At 46.2% G+C, this 16678-nt stretch overlaps 1 protein-coding gene across 1 annotated transcript in view; it reads right to left on the reverse strand.

The window, feature by feature from the left end:
* Window positions 1-566: 566 nt before the first annotated feature.
* Window positions 567-16678, reverse strand: part of dcdc2b (doublecortin domain containing 2B) — a 72219-nt gene continuing 56107 nt past the window's right edge. The window contains exons 7-10 of the mRNA XM_060847522.1: window positions 15679-15693; window positions 13522-13803; window positions 5854-5957; window positions 567-1193 (exon numbers count right to left, since the gene is read on the reverse strand). Coding sequence (XP_060703505.1) covers window positions 1134-1193; window positions 5854-5957; window positions 13522-13803; window positions 15679-15693 — 461 coding nt within the window. The 3' untranslated portion in view covers window positions 567-1133. The remainder of the gene's footprint in view (window positions 1194-5853; window positions 5958-13521; window positions 13804-15678; window positions 15694-16678) is intronic.

The following is a 16678-nucleotide window of genomic DNA, read 5'->3' on the forward strand; positions in this document are numbered from 1 at the left end:
ATCAATGTTTCAGGCAAAAGTCCTTCATCAGGAAAGGGATTTTGCCTGAAACGTTGATTTTCCTGCTCGAGAGTTGAACCCCGTTGTAGTGAGGACAGTGCAGAGTGAGACACTGTGAGCTGAAGGGAGTGGAATAACGTGCAGCAATGAACAGGCCAGGCAGCTGCTCACCGGGACGCCTTCAGTAAGGAAAGTCAAATTATAGTTAAGACGTCGACTGCAGTCACTCCCTTGTGTCATTCTTTGTGATTTTATGCAGATACTTGGTTTATTTCTACAAATCATTTCAGGCAGATATTGGAGTGACATGCATGTGGGGATGTGGCGATTGGTGCTATGTTATTGTCACAGTCTCCTCCTCCCCACCCTCCTTCCCCCGCTAATGCTGAAGAGTGACTTTGTCTCAGAGAGTCCAGTTCAGTCAAAGCAGCTGGGTTCAGTCAACTTCAGAGCTGAGGCTTGGAAAAAGTTTGTGAGAATAAAGGGCAAGAAAATAGTTTTCATTTGAAGGCTGAAATGTTTATTGTGAGCTGACACAGTCTCAAGTTGAATCTATTGTTAACAGTGAGATAGGGAGAGTGAAAGGGTTTCACTGAAATAATAATGTTGTTTATTAATTTGGAGACTCAAATCTACGTTCTCTCAATTATCTGTTCTTTTCTGCAAAGGCATTAACTTAAAGGATTAGACTGTGATGATTGATAACTTAATTCCACCACATTGTCCAAATATTCATTCATATTTAAGCTTTGCTAGTGAATAGTTAACCACTTGTGTTACAGTTGGGTCTGATCCTGTTCCCAGTCCTGCTCAGGAATCTTGCGTTCAGTTGACACACTCAGCTTTCCCACATTGACTCTTGATTAGCAACTTGGAGCAGTGAGCTTTTTCTTCCTGGGGCGAATTGTGGGATCCTGATTGTTGACTCAGCTGAGTCGAATTCACTCAGCACAATCCCCATCAATACAGCCTGGAGTCTTGCTGCTCAGCCTGGACAGTGTTTATGGTCATGAACATGACATAGCAGGAGTGTGTTGTGGAGCTTTCGTTACTGCTTTTCGAAGAGGTGAAGGGTTATCACACAATGCAGTGGCTAAAATGTGTAACAATCTGTAGTAGATGCTGCTACCTCTTCAACATGATATTGTTTCCTCTTCAGGAATCACTTCATCTTCCACAGTTTCAGCTACTCTCTGCAAAATATCAAAGTGATCTTCTGAATATAATCCACTTTATTCCTATAACCTTTACATTCGGAGCATTCATCTCCTCACAAAATTAAATAAAATCACACATTCAGGAATAATCTGAAGTCAGACATAATTTCCTTCAATTACTTTGGTTACAAACCTGAATTTCTAAATGCACCTAATATCCAGGGCCTCCGGGCAGAGTGACATGTTGGTAGAACTTGCAGGTGTTTTGTTTTGATAATGCTTTGGTTGTAAATTGTTTTCTGTCAATTTAATTTAGACTCAGTTACGAAAATAAATTGAAGTATTAATATGTAGGATGTCTGGAAGCAAGGCAGTGGGAAGGTGACGCAGCGTGGGCTTGTAGACACAGAGTCAGACTGAGATTTACAGAGAGTCCATTGTTGAAGTAAAAAAGCTCCTTCTTGCTGTTTCGTTCTCTTCTCTGAGGTCATCCCATTATACAACTATACAAAACGCTGGTGCGGCCACACTTGGAATATTGTTTACAGTTCTGGTCCCCATATTTCAGGAAGGATGAGGAAGCATTGGAAAAGGTGCAGAGGAGATTTACCAGGATGTTGCCTGGTCTGGAGGGAAGGTCTTATGGGGAAAGGCTGAGAGACCTGGGTCTGTTCTCATTGGAAAGATGAAGGCTAAGGGGGGATTTGATAGAGACATACAAGATAATCAGAGGATTAGATAGGGTAGACAGTGAAAGTCATTTTCCTAGGATGACGACATCAGTGTGTACGAGGGGGCATAACTACAAATTGAGGGGTGATAGATTTAAGACAGATGTCAGAGGCAGGTTCTTTACTCAGAGAGTGGTAAGGGTGTGGAATGACCTACCTGCTAATGTAGTTAACTCAGCCACATTAGGGAGATTTAAACAATCCTTGGATAAGCACATGGATGATTTTGGAATAGTGTAGGGGGACAGGCTGAGAATAGTTCACCGGTCGGCGCAACATCGAGGGCCGAAGGGCCTGTTCTGCGCTGTATTGTTCTATGTTGTATTATCCTGAGAGTCCAGTGTGCATTGTGGCCAGGATTTAATGTGGACAATGAAGGAGGTGCCCATCAGCTGGAAGATCATGCTGACCCTTGCTGCTTCACTGGGAAATGTTTGATGAGATTTACAGACTGCTAGGCTCCATTGAAGGCAGTACCACACCCCAGCATGGAGACTTCACCAGGGACATCCTGGGCACAGTTTAGGCTGGCACCACGGGAGCCACAGGGAGAGGGTCACCACAGAGTGAGGGGCACAGTGGGAGTGGTTTTGAGGTGAGTATCACCAGCAAGGCTAGCATTTGGGTTTCGTCCCTAATTGCCCTTGAACCTTGTGGCTCTCTAGACACTCTCAGAAGGCAGTGACATGTCATCCACAGTCCTCTGGGTCTGGAGTCACATAGAGGCCAGAGCAGGTAAAAATAGCAAAGTTCCTTCACTAAAGTGAAATGATTCAACGGAATGGTTTTATGACGGTAATTTCACAATCACCATTTCTGAGAGTAAGCTTTTGATTTCAGTATTTTTAATTCACTCAGTTTAAATCTCATCGGATATCATCAGAGAATCACAATATCACAGAACCCCTACTGTGCGAAAGCAGGCCATTTGGCCCATTGAGTCCACGCTGACTCTCTGAAGAGTATCCCACCCAGACCAACCCTGTAACCCTGCATTTCCCATGGCCAATCCAGCCCTTCCTGCACATCTTTGTTCTGTGAGATGTCAGGGTCATGGTGGGATTTGAAATCATGTCCCTAGAATGTTAGCCTGGATCACTGGTCCAGTGGCAATGCTTGGAGGTGCCAATCTTCCCCAATCAACAGGCAAGGCAGGAAATGATATTCAGCCACACTGGATAGGGTGTCCCTCGATCAGGTATTGAGTGCGTGTGAACATGCTCCCCGCAAACATCCACTTCCAATCCGGCCACATCTCCTTACAGACCCCAGGCAGACCAGTGATCCAGGCTTTGCTGAACAGCCATTCGGAGACACAGAAAGTCATGTGACTCCCAGTTAATCGGTGAGTCACTGCAAACTTTCCTTCTATTCAGCGGTAGCTGCTGTTCAGTGGTTTGCTAAGTGATGTCCTGCTCTGAGATGGTAACTTGATCCTTAGACTGTCTGGCTTCATGGAATTATTCATGTAAATTACAGTCCTTCTCTCAATGGAAGAAGTGCCACAATATTTTCAAAACTGGGAAAAGGCAACTGAGCAATATTCCAATCATATTTTGGGCCAGGATTTAAATTTTCCTGTTAATGGATAAAAAAGCTTTAAGCACCTGCACCCTTCCAGTTAATGTCAAGTGATTTGCTTTGAGAGCAAAATGTAGTTCTATTGATTCCTTCACATTTCTGGGCAGGTAGATGGAATACTTTGGTTGCTAGCTGTGCCTATTAGGAATGCTGCCCTGAATTCACTGCCTCAGATATAAATGTGGGAAGCTTTCTTGCTGTTGCCAGATTGATTTGTGGCTTCCTGTATAATTTGTGGGCCTGTATCCCCACTTCATACGATGATAGGCTGGATTAAATCGGCTGGGCTTGTATACCCTTGAGTTTAGAAGACTGACAGGGGATCTGATTGAGACGTATAAGATTATGAAAGGATTGGACACACTGGCAGCAGGAAACATGTTTCCGCTGATGGGTGAGTGCCAAACCAGAGGACATAGATTAAAAATACGGGGTAGACCATTGAGGACAGAGATGAGGAGAAACTTCTTCACCCAGAGAGTGGTGGCTGTGTGGAATGCTCTGCCCCAGAGGACAGTGGAGGCCCAGTCTCTGGATTCATTTAAGAAAGAGTTGGATAGAGCTCTCAAAGATAGTGGAATCAAGGGTTATGGAGATAAGGCAGGAAGTGGATACTGATTAGGAATGATCAGCCATGATCATATTGAATGGTGGTGCAGGCTCGAAGGGCAGAATGGCCTACTCCTGCACCTATTGTCTATTGTCTAAATTTCACAGGATTTCCTGATGAAGGGCTTTTGCCCGAAAGATCAACTTTCCTGCTTGTCAGCTGCTGCCTGACCTGCTGTGCTTTTCCAGCACCACTCTAATCTAGACCCTGGATTAAATTTCACTTTACACTCTTTAAGTGACTATTTCTTGAATACATGGCATATCATCAGTAACAGGAAAGTTATGGAGATAAGTTCCCAGTGAATCCAATTTTAGTTTGCTAATTCAAATTCAAATTTAGCTTTTCCTTTTTGAATGTAACTCCTTTCACTGAGGGTAGGGGCTATTTTATATTGATACAAACTCAATCCCAGGGAACATCCCAACCATCAAAGTCCCTTGGATGGACATTCCTCTTAGCCTTGCAAACTGTATACCTATAGGGAAAAGCACAATGTGTTAACTGGCCCATTATGTTGTACAAATGAATAAAAATGTATTTAGAATCACATCAAAGGCAAATTATGTTGTTAAACCTCTTTAAGTATTTTGTTCCCGAGTGGCTGTGTCAACAGATCACCTGCTGAGTGTATATAAATACAGCTTTTCAATTAAGGCAAGCATTCCTAATAGTTACAGCTATCAAACTAAACCATTCACACCCATCTGTCCAGAATTTGAAAGAACTAATTACAATTACATTTTGATTTCAAAGCACATGACCCGATACTGAGTGGGCAGGGTGGGGGTGGGAGTGGGCAGAGGGGTGCAGGGGAGTGTGCAGGGTGGGGTGGGAGTGGGCAGAGGGGTGCAGGGGAGTGTGCAGGGTGGGGGTGGGAGTGGGCAGAGGGGTGCAGGGGAGTGTGCAGGGTGGGGTGGGAGTGGGCAGAGGGGTGCAGGGGAGTGTGCAGGGTGGGGTGGGAGTGGGCAGAGGGGTGCAGGGGAGTGTGCAGGGTGGGGTGGGAGTGGGCAGAGGGGTGCAGGGGAGTGGGCAGATACTTAGTTTTGCTTTTAAGTTCAACAGCAGTGGAATTTACATCCCAGTGTATGATAGCAATGTTTCCAGCATAACTTCCTTCAGCTTTGAATGGCTGGTGCCACTTTCTCCATGGGGAACTCCAACAGCAGTAAAATATTAGAAAAATTAGTGATACTGGTCAGTATAAGAATCAACTTACATTTGAAAGACTGAGCCCTATGATAAAACACAGCATCTAACAGCGACGTCTGAAGATATCAAACATTGAACACTTGCTTTCCGGAGTGTTGTTGACTACATAGCCGGATGTGAATGTCACAGCTGCACAGAGGAAGGGGTTGTATTGGGATTTTCAAACAGCCACTCCAGCACACAACAATAATATGGGGAATTGCACTCAATTTCCAGAGGTCCTCACAATTGAGATCCAGTGCAGAGCAGGAGTTTAGATGTATTTTGTACCCAATCAAACAGCCACAGGATATAACATAGAGTTGGGAAGACTGAAAGAAACTGATTCTTCTGCAAATAAAAATCACACTCAGCGTTAGTCAGCCGACCGGTGTCTCTATGAGCAAGCAAAAATGCAGCCTAACATTGCACGTTTATTCCACTTGAACATACGTTGGTTGCAGAAAAATCTGCCCCTCAAGTTACCCCCATCTCTCAAACCCACAGAGAAGGACTGGACTCACAGTGAGGCTGAAATTGAAAATTAACCTGGAGTAACATTGCAGTTAAAATAATTTCTCACCTTATCAATTGGCAGTTCCACCTTGGTATTTTCATCATCAGGAATTTCCTGAGCTCCTTGCAGCTCAGCTCGTTTCTCAGTGACTTTAAAAACACTCCTTTTGTCTGATGGATAGAAAGATGATTAAATTGACTGCAGCAGTCAATGAAATAAACAATGACAGTATCTCAATTAACATGGGCATTGCAAGGAACATTGTCCTAGCTCGCTCGTCAGTAAACCGCTGGAGTGTAGCTCAACATTAGCGATTCCTCAGAAACCTCTAACCTGCTGATTACCTCTCGAAATGGTAAACTGAGTGGTGCCACACTATGTTAACAACATCGACTGGAACATTTGAGGTAGATTCCAGATAAATCCGACTCGACTAGGAATAAAGTGATTGTTGAGGCTTTTACATGTGGGTGCCCCATCCCCCGCTGCTTCTGTACAACAGGGAATGTACAACCAAATTATTGTGTGACGTTTCTGGAGCTGTTCTGATGAGATAAAGCAGGATACTGTGGGAAAGGCTTTGTATTCTGTTCTTGTCTTTGCTGTTCCTCTATCACCAACAAAACATTGCAGACGGTCAAAAGGTTTTTAAAACAACTTAACATTATCTGAATCAGGTAAGATCTGATCCAGTTAAGAACTGAGAAAATAATTCTGGAGTTTCTCATGTTCCTCAATCAATGACTTGATTAACAATTAGTTTTTAAAAGTATTTCTAAGGAATTAATAAAAACAGAGTAAAATTATATTCAAAGTTGAGCAATTGCTACATTAAACATACAGTCTTTCATTTTCATATATAAAAGAGTTTCTTTCGATATTTAGCTAAGTTAACAAAAATGAAAACTGTTCCTAAAGGAAGTGATGATTTGGAGATGCTGGTGTTGGACTGGGATGTACAAAGTTAAAAACCACACATCACCAGGTTATAGTCCAACAGGTTTAATTGGAAGCACTAGCTTTCCAGGCACTGCCTCTTCATCAGGCGGTTGTTGGTATGAGATAATTAATAATGGGAAATAAGGAAATGGCAGATGAATTTGAACGGGTATTTTGCATCAATTTTCACTGGAGGAAGTAGGATGGATCCCAGAAGTAGATGTAAATCAGGAAGTGGAAAGGACGAAAGGACTCAAGTAAATTAAAATTGCCCTGGGAAATGATCCTGATACTTTGTTGGAAGTGCAGGCTGGTAGCACCTGCTTTCCTGATGGACCGAAGGGTCTTCAAACAGATGGCTAGTCAGATGAACACAAAAGTTACCAGAGAAATTCAGCAGGTGAGCAAACAACATTTGTGAGTCTGGTACGACTTCTTCAGAAGTGAAAGGAGTCAGAATTTTTGATGGAGGTGGAGGAGGGGTGACGGGAACAGATGACATCGAGGTCCTGGTGTATGAGACCAAGAGCTTGTTAGGGGTGGAGAACGACAAAAAGAGATGGAACATGGTGTGCCTCCAGGTGTGAAAGAGAGACATCGGGTCTTCATACAGAGGGCAAAGTCAACAAAGCACAACCACAACAGGTAGGGGTGGGGTCCCGCTGGAGGGAATGTCATAAAAATAGAGACCAGGTGTAAAGTAGTCTGCCTCCGAACTTGTGCAATATAAGGTTGAGCTTTCAAGGCGTTAAGAGCCTCTGTAGAGGGACAGTTTCTTGAACTTGTGTTGTGCTTCATTTGAACATTACATCAGGCCCAGGATAGGGATGTTCACGGGAGAGCACGGTGAATTATTGCAACTGGAAGGTCAGGCTTGTTCCTACAGACACAGCGAAGGTGTTCCATAAAATGGTCACTGAGTCCATAACGTTTATGGCTCAGTGGGAGGGCAGGGAGACGGATGGGTCTGTAAAGATCAGTCCATGATGCCGGGAGACTGTCTCCCATTGCTGTTATACCAGAGGAAGGACAAGGAAGAGGGTGAGTCAATCACACCTGGGTGATGGAGAGCAGATACAGCTGGGTCAGTGTGTCACAGATCTATTTTGGAGAATACCTGAGATTTTCCTGCTAGCAATTGCCCCCCCCCAAAGCAGGTAAAAGTGAGTATTGCAGATGCTGGAGATCAGAGTCAAGATTAGAGTGGTGCTGGAAAAGTACAGCAGGTCAGGCAGCATCCGAGGAGCAGGAAAATCAATGTTTCAGGCAAAAGCCCTTTGTCGATTTTCCTGCTCCTCGGATGCTGCCTGACCTGCTGTGCTTTTCCAGCACCACTCTAATCTCATCCTCCCCATAGCACCCTTTGAAAGGGCAACTGCCTGGAGGCAGTCTCCTAGCAATGGGCAGATAGGCCGGTACTCAGACCGCCTGCCTCCTGCTGCAGCTCCCAACTTCCCCCTCCTCCCCTGTTTATGGTGTGAGGGGGCACGGTGTTGAACCAGACACTAACAGCTCCTTGGTCAGAGAGGTACAGCTGTTCTCCAGAGCCTCCTACTGGCCCACTGCTTTAATTGAATGGCAGGTTTACGCTCTGGTCATTTACTGGTCCCCAAACAACTTGGAGAAAAAATGGTGGGCAGTGGTTATTTCCAACACAGAAGAGGCTTCAGACCTTTATTTGAACCAGATATGTGTGAGAGAGTGTGTGTGTATGTGTGTGTGAGAGAGAGAGAGAATGTGTGTGTGTGTGTGTGTGAGAGAGTGTGTGTGAGACAGTGTGTGTGTGAGAGAGAGAGTGTGAGTGAGAGTGTGTTGAGCGAGAATGTGTGAGTGAGAGGGAGTGTGTGTGGGAATGGAAATGAGAAAATGTGTATGACTGTGAATATGTGTTTCCGTGAATGCGCATGTGTGTACGGGAGTGTGAATGAGTGAGACAACTTGGTGTGTGGGTGTGTGTGTATGTGTATGTGTGTGTGGGTGTGTGTGTGGGGTGTGTGTTTGTGGGTGTGTGTATGGGGCGTGTGGGTGTGTGTGCGTGGGGTGTGTGTGTTATGTGTGTGTGGGTCTGTGTGTGTGGTGTGTGTGTGTGGATGTGTGTCTGGGTGGATGTGTGTCTGTGTGTTATGTGTATGGGTGTGGTTGTGTGTGTGGCTGTGTGTGTGGGTGTGTGGTATGTGTGTGTGGGTGTGTGTTTGTAGTGTGTGTATGTGTGTGTGGTGTGTGTGTGTGTGTGGAGGTGTGTGTGTGTGTGGAGGTGTGTGTGTGCTGTGTGTATGTGTGTGGGTGTGTGGTGTGTGTATGTTGTATGCGTTGTGTGTATGTTGTGTGTGGTGTGTGTATGTTGTGTCTGTGGTGTGTGTACGTGTGTGTGCGGTGTGTGTATGTGGGTGTGTGGTGTGTGTGGTGTATGTTGTGTGTGTGGTGTGTGTATGTTGTGTTTGTGGTGTGTGGTGTGTGTATGTGTGTGTGGTGTGTGTGTGTGTGTGGAGGTGTGTGTGTGGTGTGTGTATGTGTGTGGTGTGTGTATGTTGTATGTGTGGTGTGTGTATGTTGTGTGTGTGGTGTGTGTATGTTGTGTCTGTGGTGTGTGTATGTGTGTGTGCGGTGTGTGTATGTGTGTTCATGGTGTGTGGGTGTGTGGTGTGTGTGGTGTATGTTGTGTGTGTGGGTGTGTGTATGTTGTGTTTATGGTGTGTGTATGTGTGTGTGTGTGTGGGTGTGTGGTGTGTGTATGTGTGTGTGGTGTGTGTTTGTGGTGTGAATGTGTGTGTGGTGTGTATGTGGATGTGTGTGTGGAATTGTGGGGTGTGTGGTGTATGTGTTTGTGGTGTGTCGTTTGTGGGGGTGTGTTTGTGGTGTGTGTGTGTGGGTGTGTGCTGTGTGTGTGGATGTGTGTTTGTGGTGTGTGTGTGGGATTGTGGTGGGTGTGTGGTGTGTGTGTGTGTGGTGTGTGTGTGTTTGTGGTGTGTGGTGTGTGTGTGGGTGTGTGTGTGATTCCTGTGTGTGCGTGTTTGTCTGTGGTGTGTGTACATGTGTGCGTGGGTGTGTGTGTGTGTGTGTGTGTATGTGTGTGTGTCTGTGTGTGTATGTCTGTGTGTGTGGTGTGTATGGGTGTGGGTGTGTGTGTGGCTGTGTGTGTGGTGTGTGTTGTGTGTATGTGATGTGTGCGTTGTGTGTGGGTGTGTGTGAGGGTGTATGGTGTGTGTATGTGTGGGTGTGTGTTTGTGGTATGTGTGTGTGGTGTGTGTTTATGGTGCGTGTGGTGTGTGTATGTGTGTGTGGTGTGTGTATGTGTGTGTGTGGTGTGTGTATGTGTGTTTGCAGTGTGCGTATGTGGGTATGTGGTGTGTATATGTTGTGTGTGATGTGTGTATGTTGTGTTTGTGGTGTGTGTATGTGTGTGGTGTGTGTATGTTGTGTTTGTGGTGGGTGTATGTTGTGTTTGTGGTGTATGTATGTGTGTAGTGTGTGGTATATGTATGTTTGTGTGTTTGTGGTGTGTGGTATGTGTGTGGTGTGTGTTTGTGGTGTGTCGTGTGTGTGTGGGTATGTGTTTGTGTGTGGTGTGTGTGTTTATGGTGTGTGGTGTGTTTGTGTGGGTGTGTGGTGTGTGGGTGTGAGTGGTGTGTGAGTGGGTGTGTTGTGTGTGCTGTGTGTGTGTGTTTGTGGTGTGTGTGTGTGTGTGTTTGTGGTGTGTGTATGGGTGTGTGCATGGGTGTGTGTTTGTGGTGTATGTGTGTGGATGTGTGTTTGTGGTGTGTGTGGGTGTGTGGTGTGTGTGGGTGTGTGTTTGTGGTGTGTGTGGTGTGTGTGTGTGGGTGGGTGTGAGTGAGCATGTGTGTGGGTGTGTGTGAGTGTGTGGTGTGTGTGTGGTGCTTGTGTGTGTGTGGGTGTGTGGTGTGTGTTTGTGGTATGTGTGTGGGTGGGTGTGTGTGGTGTGTGTGAGGGTGTGTATGTGTGTGTATGGATGTGTGGTGTGTGTGGGTATGTGTGTGGTCTGTGTGTGTGTGTGTGTTTGTGTGGAGGTGTGTATGAGGTGTGTGGTGTGTGTGGTGTGTGTGGTTGTGTGTGTGTGTGTGTGTGTGTGGTGTGTGTGATGTGTGTGTGTGGTGTGTGTGGTATGTGTGATGTGTGTGATGTGTGTGTGGTGTGTGTGTGTGGTGTGTGTGTGGTATGTGTGATGCGTGTGATGTGTGTGTGGTGTGTGTATGGTGTGTGTGTGGTGTGTATGTGGTGTGTGTGTGTGGTGTGTGTCTATGTGGTGTGTGTGTGTGGTGTGTGTGTGTGTGGTGTGTGTGTTGTGTGTATGGTGTGTGTGTGGTGTGTGTGATGTGTGTGTGGTGTGTGTGGTGTGTGTGATGTGTATGTGTGGTGTGTGTGGTGTGTGTATGGTGTGATGTATGTGTGTGGTGTGTGTTGTGTGTGTTTGGTGTGTGTGGGGTGTGTGTGGTGTGTGGTCTGTGTGGTGTGTGTGATGTGCATGTGTGGTGTGTGTGTGTGTGTTGTGTGTGGTGTGTGTATGGTGTGAGTGGTGTGTGTGGTGTGTGTATGGTGTTATGTGTGTGTGGTCAGTGTGTGTGTGTGTGATGTGTGTGGTGTGGGGTGTGTGTGTGTGGTGTGTGGTGTGGGGTGTGTGTGTGTGGTGTGTGTGGTGGGTGTGTGTGTGTGGTGTGTGTGGTGTGTGGTCTGTGTGGTGGGTGTGTGTGTGGGGTGTGTGTGTGGTGTGTGGTCTGTGTGGTGGGTGTGTGTGTGGGGCGTGTGTGGTGTGTGTGATGTGTATTGTGGTGTGTGTATGGTGTGTGTATGGTGTGTGTATGGTGTGTGTGTGGTGTGTGGTGTGTGTGGTGTGTATGTGTGGTGTGTGTATGGTGTGATGTGTGTGTATGGTGTGTGTGGTGTGTGTGTGGTGTGTGTCTGTGTGGTGTGTGTGTGTATGGTGCGTGTGTGGTGTGTGTCTGTGTGTGTGTGTGGTGTGTGGTGTGTGTGTGTGTGGTGTGTGGTGTGTGTGGTGTGTATGTGTGGTGTGTGTATGGTGTGATGTGTGTGTGTGTATGGTGTGTGTGGTGTGTGTGGTGTGTGTGTGGTGTGTGTCTGTGTGGTGTGTCTGTGTGATGTGTGTGTGTGGTGTGTGTGATGTGTGTGTATGGTGTGTGTGTGGTATGTGTGATGTGTGTGATGTGTGTGTGGTGTGTGTATGGTGTGTGTGTGATGTGTGTGTGTGTGTGGTGTGTGTGTGTTGCGTGTGTGTGTGGTGTGTGTGTTGTGTGTGGTGTGTATGTGGTGTGTGTGTGTGGTGTGTGTCTATGTGGTGTGTGTGTGTGTGTTGTGTGTGGTGTGTGGTGTGTGTGTGTGGTGTGTGTGTTGTGTGTGGTGTGTGTGTGGTGTGTGTGATGTGTGTGTGGTGTGTGTGGTGTGTGTGATGTGTATGTGTGGTGTGTGTGGTGTGTGTATGGTGTGATGTATGTATGTGGTGTGTGTTGTGTGTGTTTGTTGTGTGTGGGGTGTGTGTGTTGTGTGTGGTGTGTGTGTGGTGTGTGTATGGTGTGTGTGGTGTGTGTGGTGTGTGTATGGTGTTATGTGTGTGTGGTGTGTGTGTGTGTGTGTGTGATGTGTGTGGTGTGGGGTGTGTGTGTGTGTGTGATGTGTGTGTGTGGTGTGTGTGTGGTGTATGTATGGTGTGTGTGTGGTGTGTGTGGTGTGTGTGTGTTGTGTGTGTTGTGTGTGTGGTGTGTGTGTGTTGTGTTTGTGGTGTGTGTGGTGTGTGTGTGTTGTGTGTGGTGTGTGTGTGGTGTGTGTATGGTGTGTGTGGTGTGTGTGGTGTGTGTATGGTGTTATGTGTGTGTGGTGTGTGTGTGTGTGTGTGATGTGTGTGGTGTGGGGTGTGTGTGTGTGTGTGATGTGTGTGTGTGGTGTGTGTGTGGTGTATGTATGGTGTGTGTGTGGTGTGTGTGGTGTGTGTGTGTTGTGTGTGTGGTGTGTGTGTGTTGTGTTTGTGGTGTGTGTGGTGTGTGTGTGTATGGTGTGTGTGGTGTGTGTGTGTGGTGTGTGGTGTGTGTGGTGTGTATGTGTGGTGTGTGTGATGTGTGTGTATGGTGTGTGTGGTGTGTGTGTGTGTGGTGTGTGGTGTGTATGTGTGGTGTGTGTATGGTGTGTGTGGTGTGGTGTGTGTGTGTGTGTGTGGTGTGTGTGGTGTGTGTGTGTGGTGTGTGTGGTGTGTGTATGGTGTGTGTGGTGTGTGTGTGTGGTGTGTGGTGTGTGTGGTGTGTGTGTGGTGTGTGTGGTGTGTGTATGGTGTGTGTGGTGTGTGTGTATGGTGTGTGTGGTGTATGTGTGGTGTGTGTATGGTGTGTATGGTGTGTGTGTATGGTGTGTGTGGTGTATGTGTGGTGTGTGTGGTGTGTGTGGTGTGTGTGTGGTGTGTGTCTGTGTGGTGTGTGTGTATGGTGTGTGTGTGGTGTGTGTGTGTGGTGTGTGTGTGTGTATGGTGTGTGTGTGGTGTGTGTCTGTGTGTGTGTGTGTGTGTGTGTTTTACAAGGTTAACCGCCTCTTCTTCTCTCGTGCAGGAGATTAACATTTCTTTATTTGCTGATTGTTGATAATATTTGACTGCATTCCGTCCACGGCAGGAACATGAAAATATCCCAAAAACAACATGAATCATAGCATGACCTCAAACCCTTATGAGCAAAGGTGAAAATTGGAGAGAAGATTATCAAGGCGAGAGTGTTACTTTGATTTCCTGTTAGTGTTAGATGTGCTTAACAAAACTTCAGTTTTGAAAATGAGAATTCTTACCTTTGGCAGAATCCCTGAGGTGTGGATTGTTTATCAGATTCCGATTTGTTTTCACTCGAACGGGTTTTGCAAAGATGATAGATTCCTGGCTGTTGGTCTTCCTTCCCTTCCTCTTCACCATCTGAGGCGAGACAAGGATTTGACCTGTTCCTGCATCTCCTGTCGACTGGACTCTCCTCTTATCTGACTGGAAATAGTTTGGAATCTTCATTAAAATGCCATTTGCAAAACTGCTACCACTTTGTTTTTGTGAACTCATTCCCAGGTTGTGGTTGCTGCTGCCTGCGCTTCCACACATTCATCACCCAGTCGCTCTGGAGAAGGTGGGAAGGAGTTTCCTTCCTGAACCATTGTAAGTACACTCACAGTGCTGTTGGGAAGGGACCTCCCTGTATCTTCCTATTACTTACTGCCTAATGTACATTTCTCACTTCCCCTTTAATGAAGCAGGATTTCGGACTTTAGTAAGGCATCTGATAAGGTTCCCCATGGTAGACTAATGGAAAAAGTGAAGTCACATGGTGTGTAGGGTGTTCTAGCTAGGTGGATAAAGAACTGGTTGAGCAGGTTGGGCATGCTAAATTGCCCGTAGTGTTAGGTGTAGGGGTCTGGGTCGGTATGGACTTGTTGGGTCTGTTTCCACACTGTAAGTAATTAATTAAATTCACCAGGACGCTGACCTCAACCTGATTTAAGTACATGGATTTTTGTGGGCGGCACGGTGGCACAGTGGTTAGCACTGCTGCCTCACAGCGCCTGAGACCCGGGTTCAATTCCCGACTCAGGCGACTGACTGTGTGGAGTTTGCACGTTCTCCCCGTGTTTGCGTGGGTTTCCTTCGGGTGCTCCGGTTTCCTCCCACAGTCCAAAGTGGTGTTAGGTAAGGGGTAAATGTAGGGGAATGGGTGGGTTGTGCTTCGGTGGGTCGGTGTGGACTTGGTGGGCTGAAGGGCCTGTTTCCACACTGTAAGTAATCTAATCTAAAACAGGAGACAGAGAGTAGTAGTTGAAGGGAATTTCTCGAAATGGAGAAAGGTGACCAGTGGTGTTCCACAGGGGTCAGTGTTGGGCCCACTGTTGTTTGTAATATACATAAATGATCTGGAAGAGGGCACTGTTGGTCTGATCAGCAAGTTTGCAGATGACACGAAGATTGGTGGAGTAGCAGAAAACGTAAGGAACTGTCAGAGAATACAGGAGGATGTAGATAGACTGGAGAGTTGGGTGGAAAAGTGGCAAATGGCTTTCAGTCCAGACAAATGTAAGGTGATGTATTTAGGAAAGTCTAATTCTAGAGTGAATTATACAATGAATGGAAGAGCTTTGGGAAAGGTTGATGAGCAGAGAGATCTGAGAGTGCAGGTCCATTGTACCCTGAAGGTTGCTGCACAGATGGATAGAGTGGTCAAGAAGGCATATGGTATGCTTGACTTCATTGGACAGGATGTTGATATAAGAGCTGGCAGGTCATGTTAACATTGTACAGGACATTGGTTCAGCTGCATTTAGAATACAGTGTACAGTTCTGGTCACCACATTCCAAAAGGATGTGGACGCTTTGGAGAGGGTGCAGAGAAGGTTTACGAGGATGTTGCCTGGTGTGGAAGGTGCTGGCTATGAAGAGAGGTTGAGTAGGTTAGGTTTGTCTTCATTAGAAAAAAGGAGATTGAGGGGAGACCTGATTGAGGTTTACAAAATCATGAAGGGTATAGACAGGGTGGATAGAGATAAGCTTTTTCCCAGGGTGAAGGATTCAGTAACGAGAGGTCATGCTTTCAAGGTGAGAGGTGGAAAGTTTAAGGGGGATACACGTGGTAAGTACTTCACACAGAGGGTGGTGGGCGCTTGGAACGCGTTGCCAGCAGAGATGGTAGAGGCAGGCACGGTAGATTAATTTAAGATACATCTGGTCAGATGCATGAGTAGGTGGGGAGCAGAGGGATACAGATGCTTAGGAATTGGGCGACAGGTTTAGACAGTACATTTGAATCAGCTCAGGCTTGGAGGGCCGAAGGGCCTGTTCCTGGGCTGTACATTTTCTTTGTTCATTGTTTTATTTCTCCACAGAATGCAGACCCCCCCTTTAGGGCCCACCCAAGGAAGTTGCAGAATTCTGATTTATCCTTTCAAATTTCCAAACATATGAAAGTAAAATACCACAGATCTTGAAATCTGAAATAAAAAAAACAGGCAAAACTTGAGAAACTCAGCAGTTCTGGCAGCATCTGTCCAGAAGGAAACAGTTACTTCAGGTTACTACTCTGTGTGGAGTTTGCACGTTCTCCTCGTGTCTGCGTGGGTTTCCTCCGGGTGCTCCGGTTTCCTCCCACATTCCAAAGATGTGCAGGTCAGGTGAGTTGGCCATGCTAAATTGCCTGTAATTTTAGGGGAATGGTTCTGGGTGGGTTGCTCTTCGGAGGGTCGGTGTGGACTTGTTGGGCCGAAGGGCCTGTTTCCACACTGTAATGTAATGTAATCTAATCTAAACCATTCAGGAGAGATGTAAGGGAGAACTTCCACATGCAAAGGGTGGGAGACGATTGAAACTCTCTTCCACAAAGAGACAGTGGATGCTGGATCAGTATTTTAATGTTAAATCTGAAAGGGATATATTTTTGCTAAGCAAAGGTGTAAAGGGATATGGGCCAAAAGGTGGGTAAATGGAGTGGCCATGATCTCATTGATTGGCAGAAGAGTCACAAAGGGCTGAATGGCCTCCTCCTGCTTCTGTGTTGTGTTCCACCCATTTATCCATCAGAAAAACTGGTTTGGATAGATGTAGAATCAAAGGATGCATGGCAAAATAATAAAATCACAGACCAATTTCATTAAAACCCCTCTCACGTCTGCACTCGTTTTCTCATTAATTCCAATGCTTTTTGCTCAGTGGTTCCCTCTGGTGGCATGAAGAGCAGCTGCCTCTCCTTGGTTGTGATTACACCACATGATAAACACTGCTCAATAAAATAGATTTGGTAATAAACAGTTTATCAGTGCAAGGAAGATCACCATCCTTCATTGTAAAGGCTGAGGAGGTGGGACAGCTCATTCTGTGAGTCTGAGCCTGTCTGATCATTACCTTAACAGCTGAAGGCAACAGCGCAGAATCACTGATTCCATCTCGGGATAGAACATACTGTTTCACACAACAGAAACA

This window comes from Hemiscyllium ocellatum, chromosome 30 (genome assembly GCF_020745735.1).
Source record: "Hemiscyllium ocellatum isolate sHemOce1 chromosome 30, sHemOce1.pat.X.cur, whole genome shotgun sequence".
Taxonomy (NCBI): Eukaryota; Metazoa; Chordata; class Chondrichthyes; order Orectolobiformes; family Hemiscylliidae; genus Hemiscyllium; species Hemiscyllium ocellatum.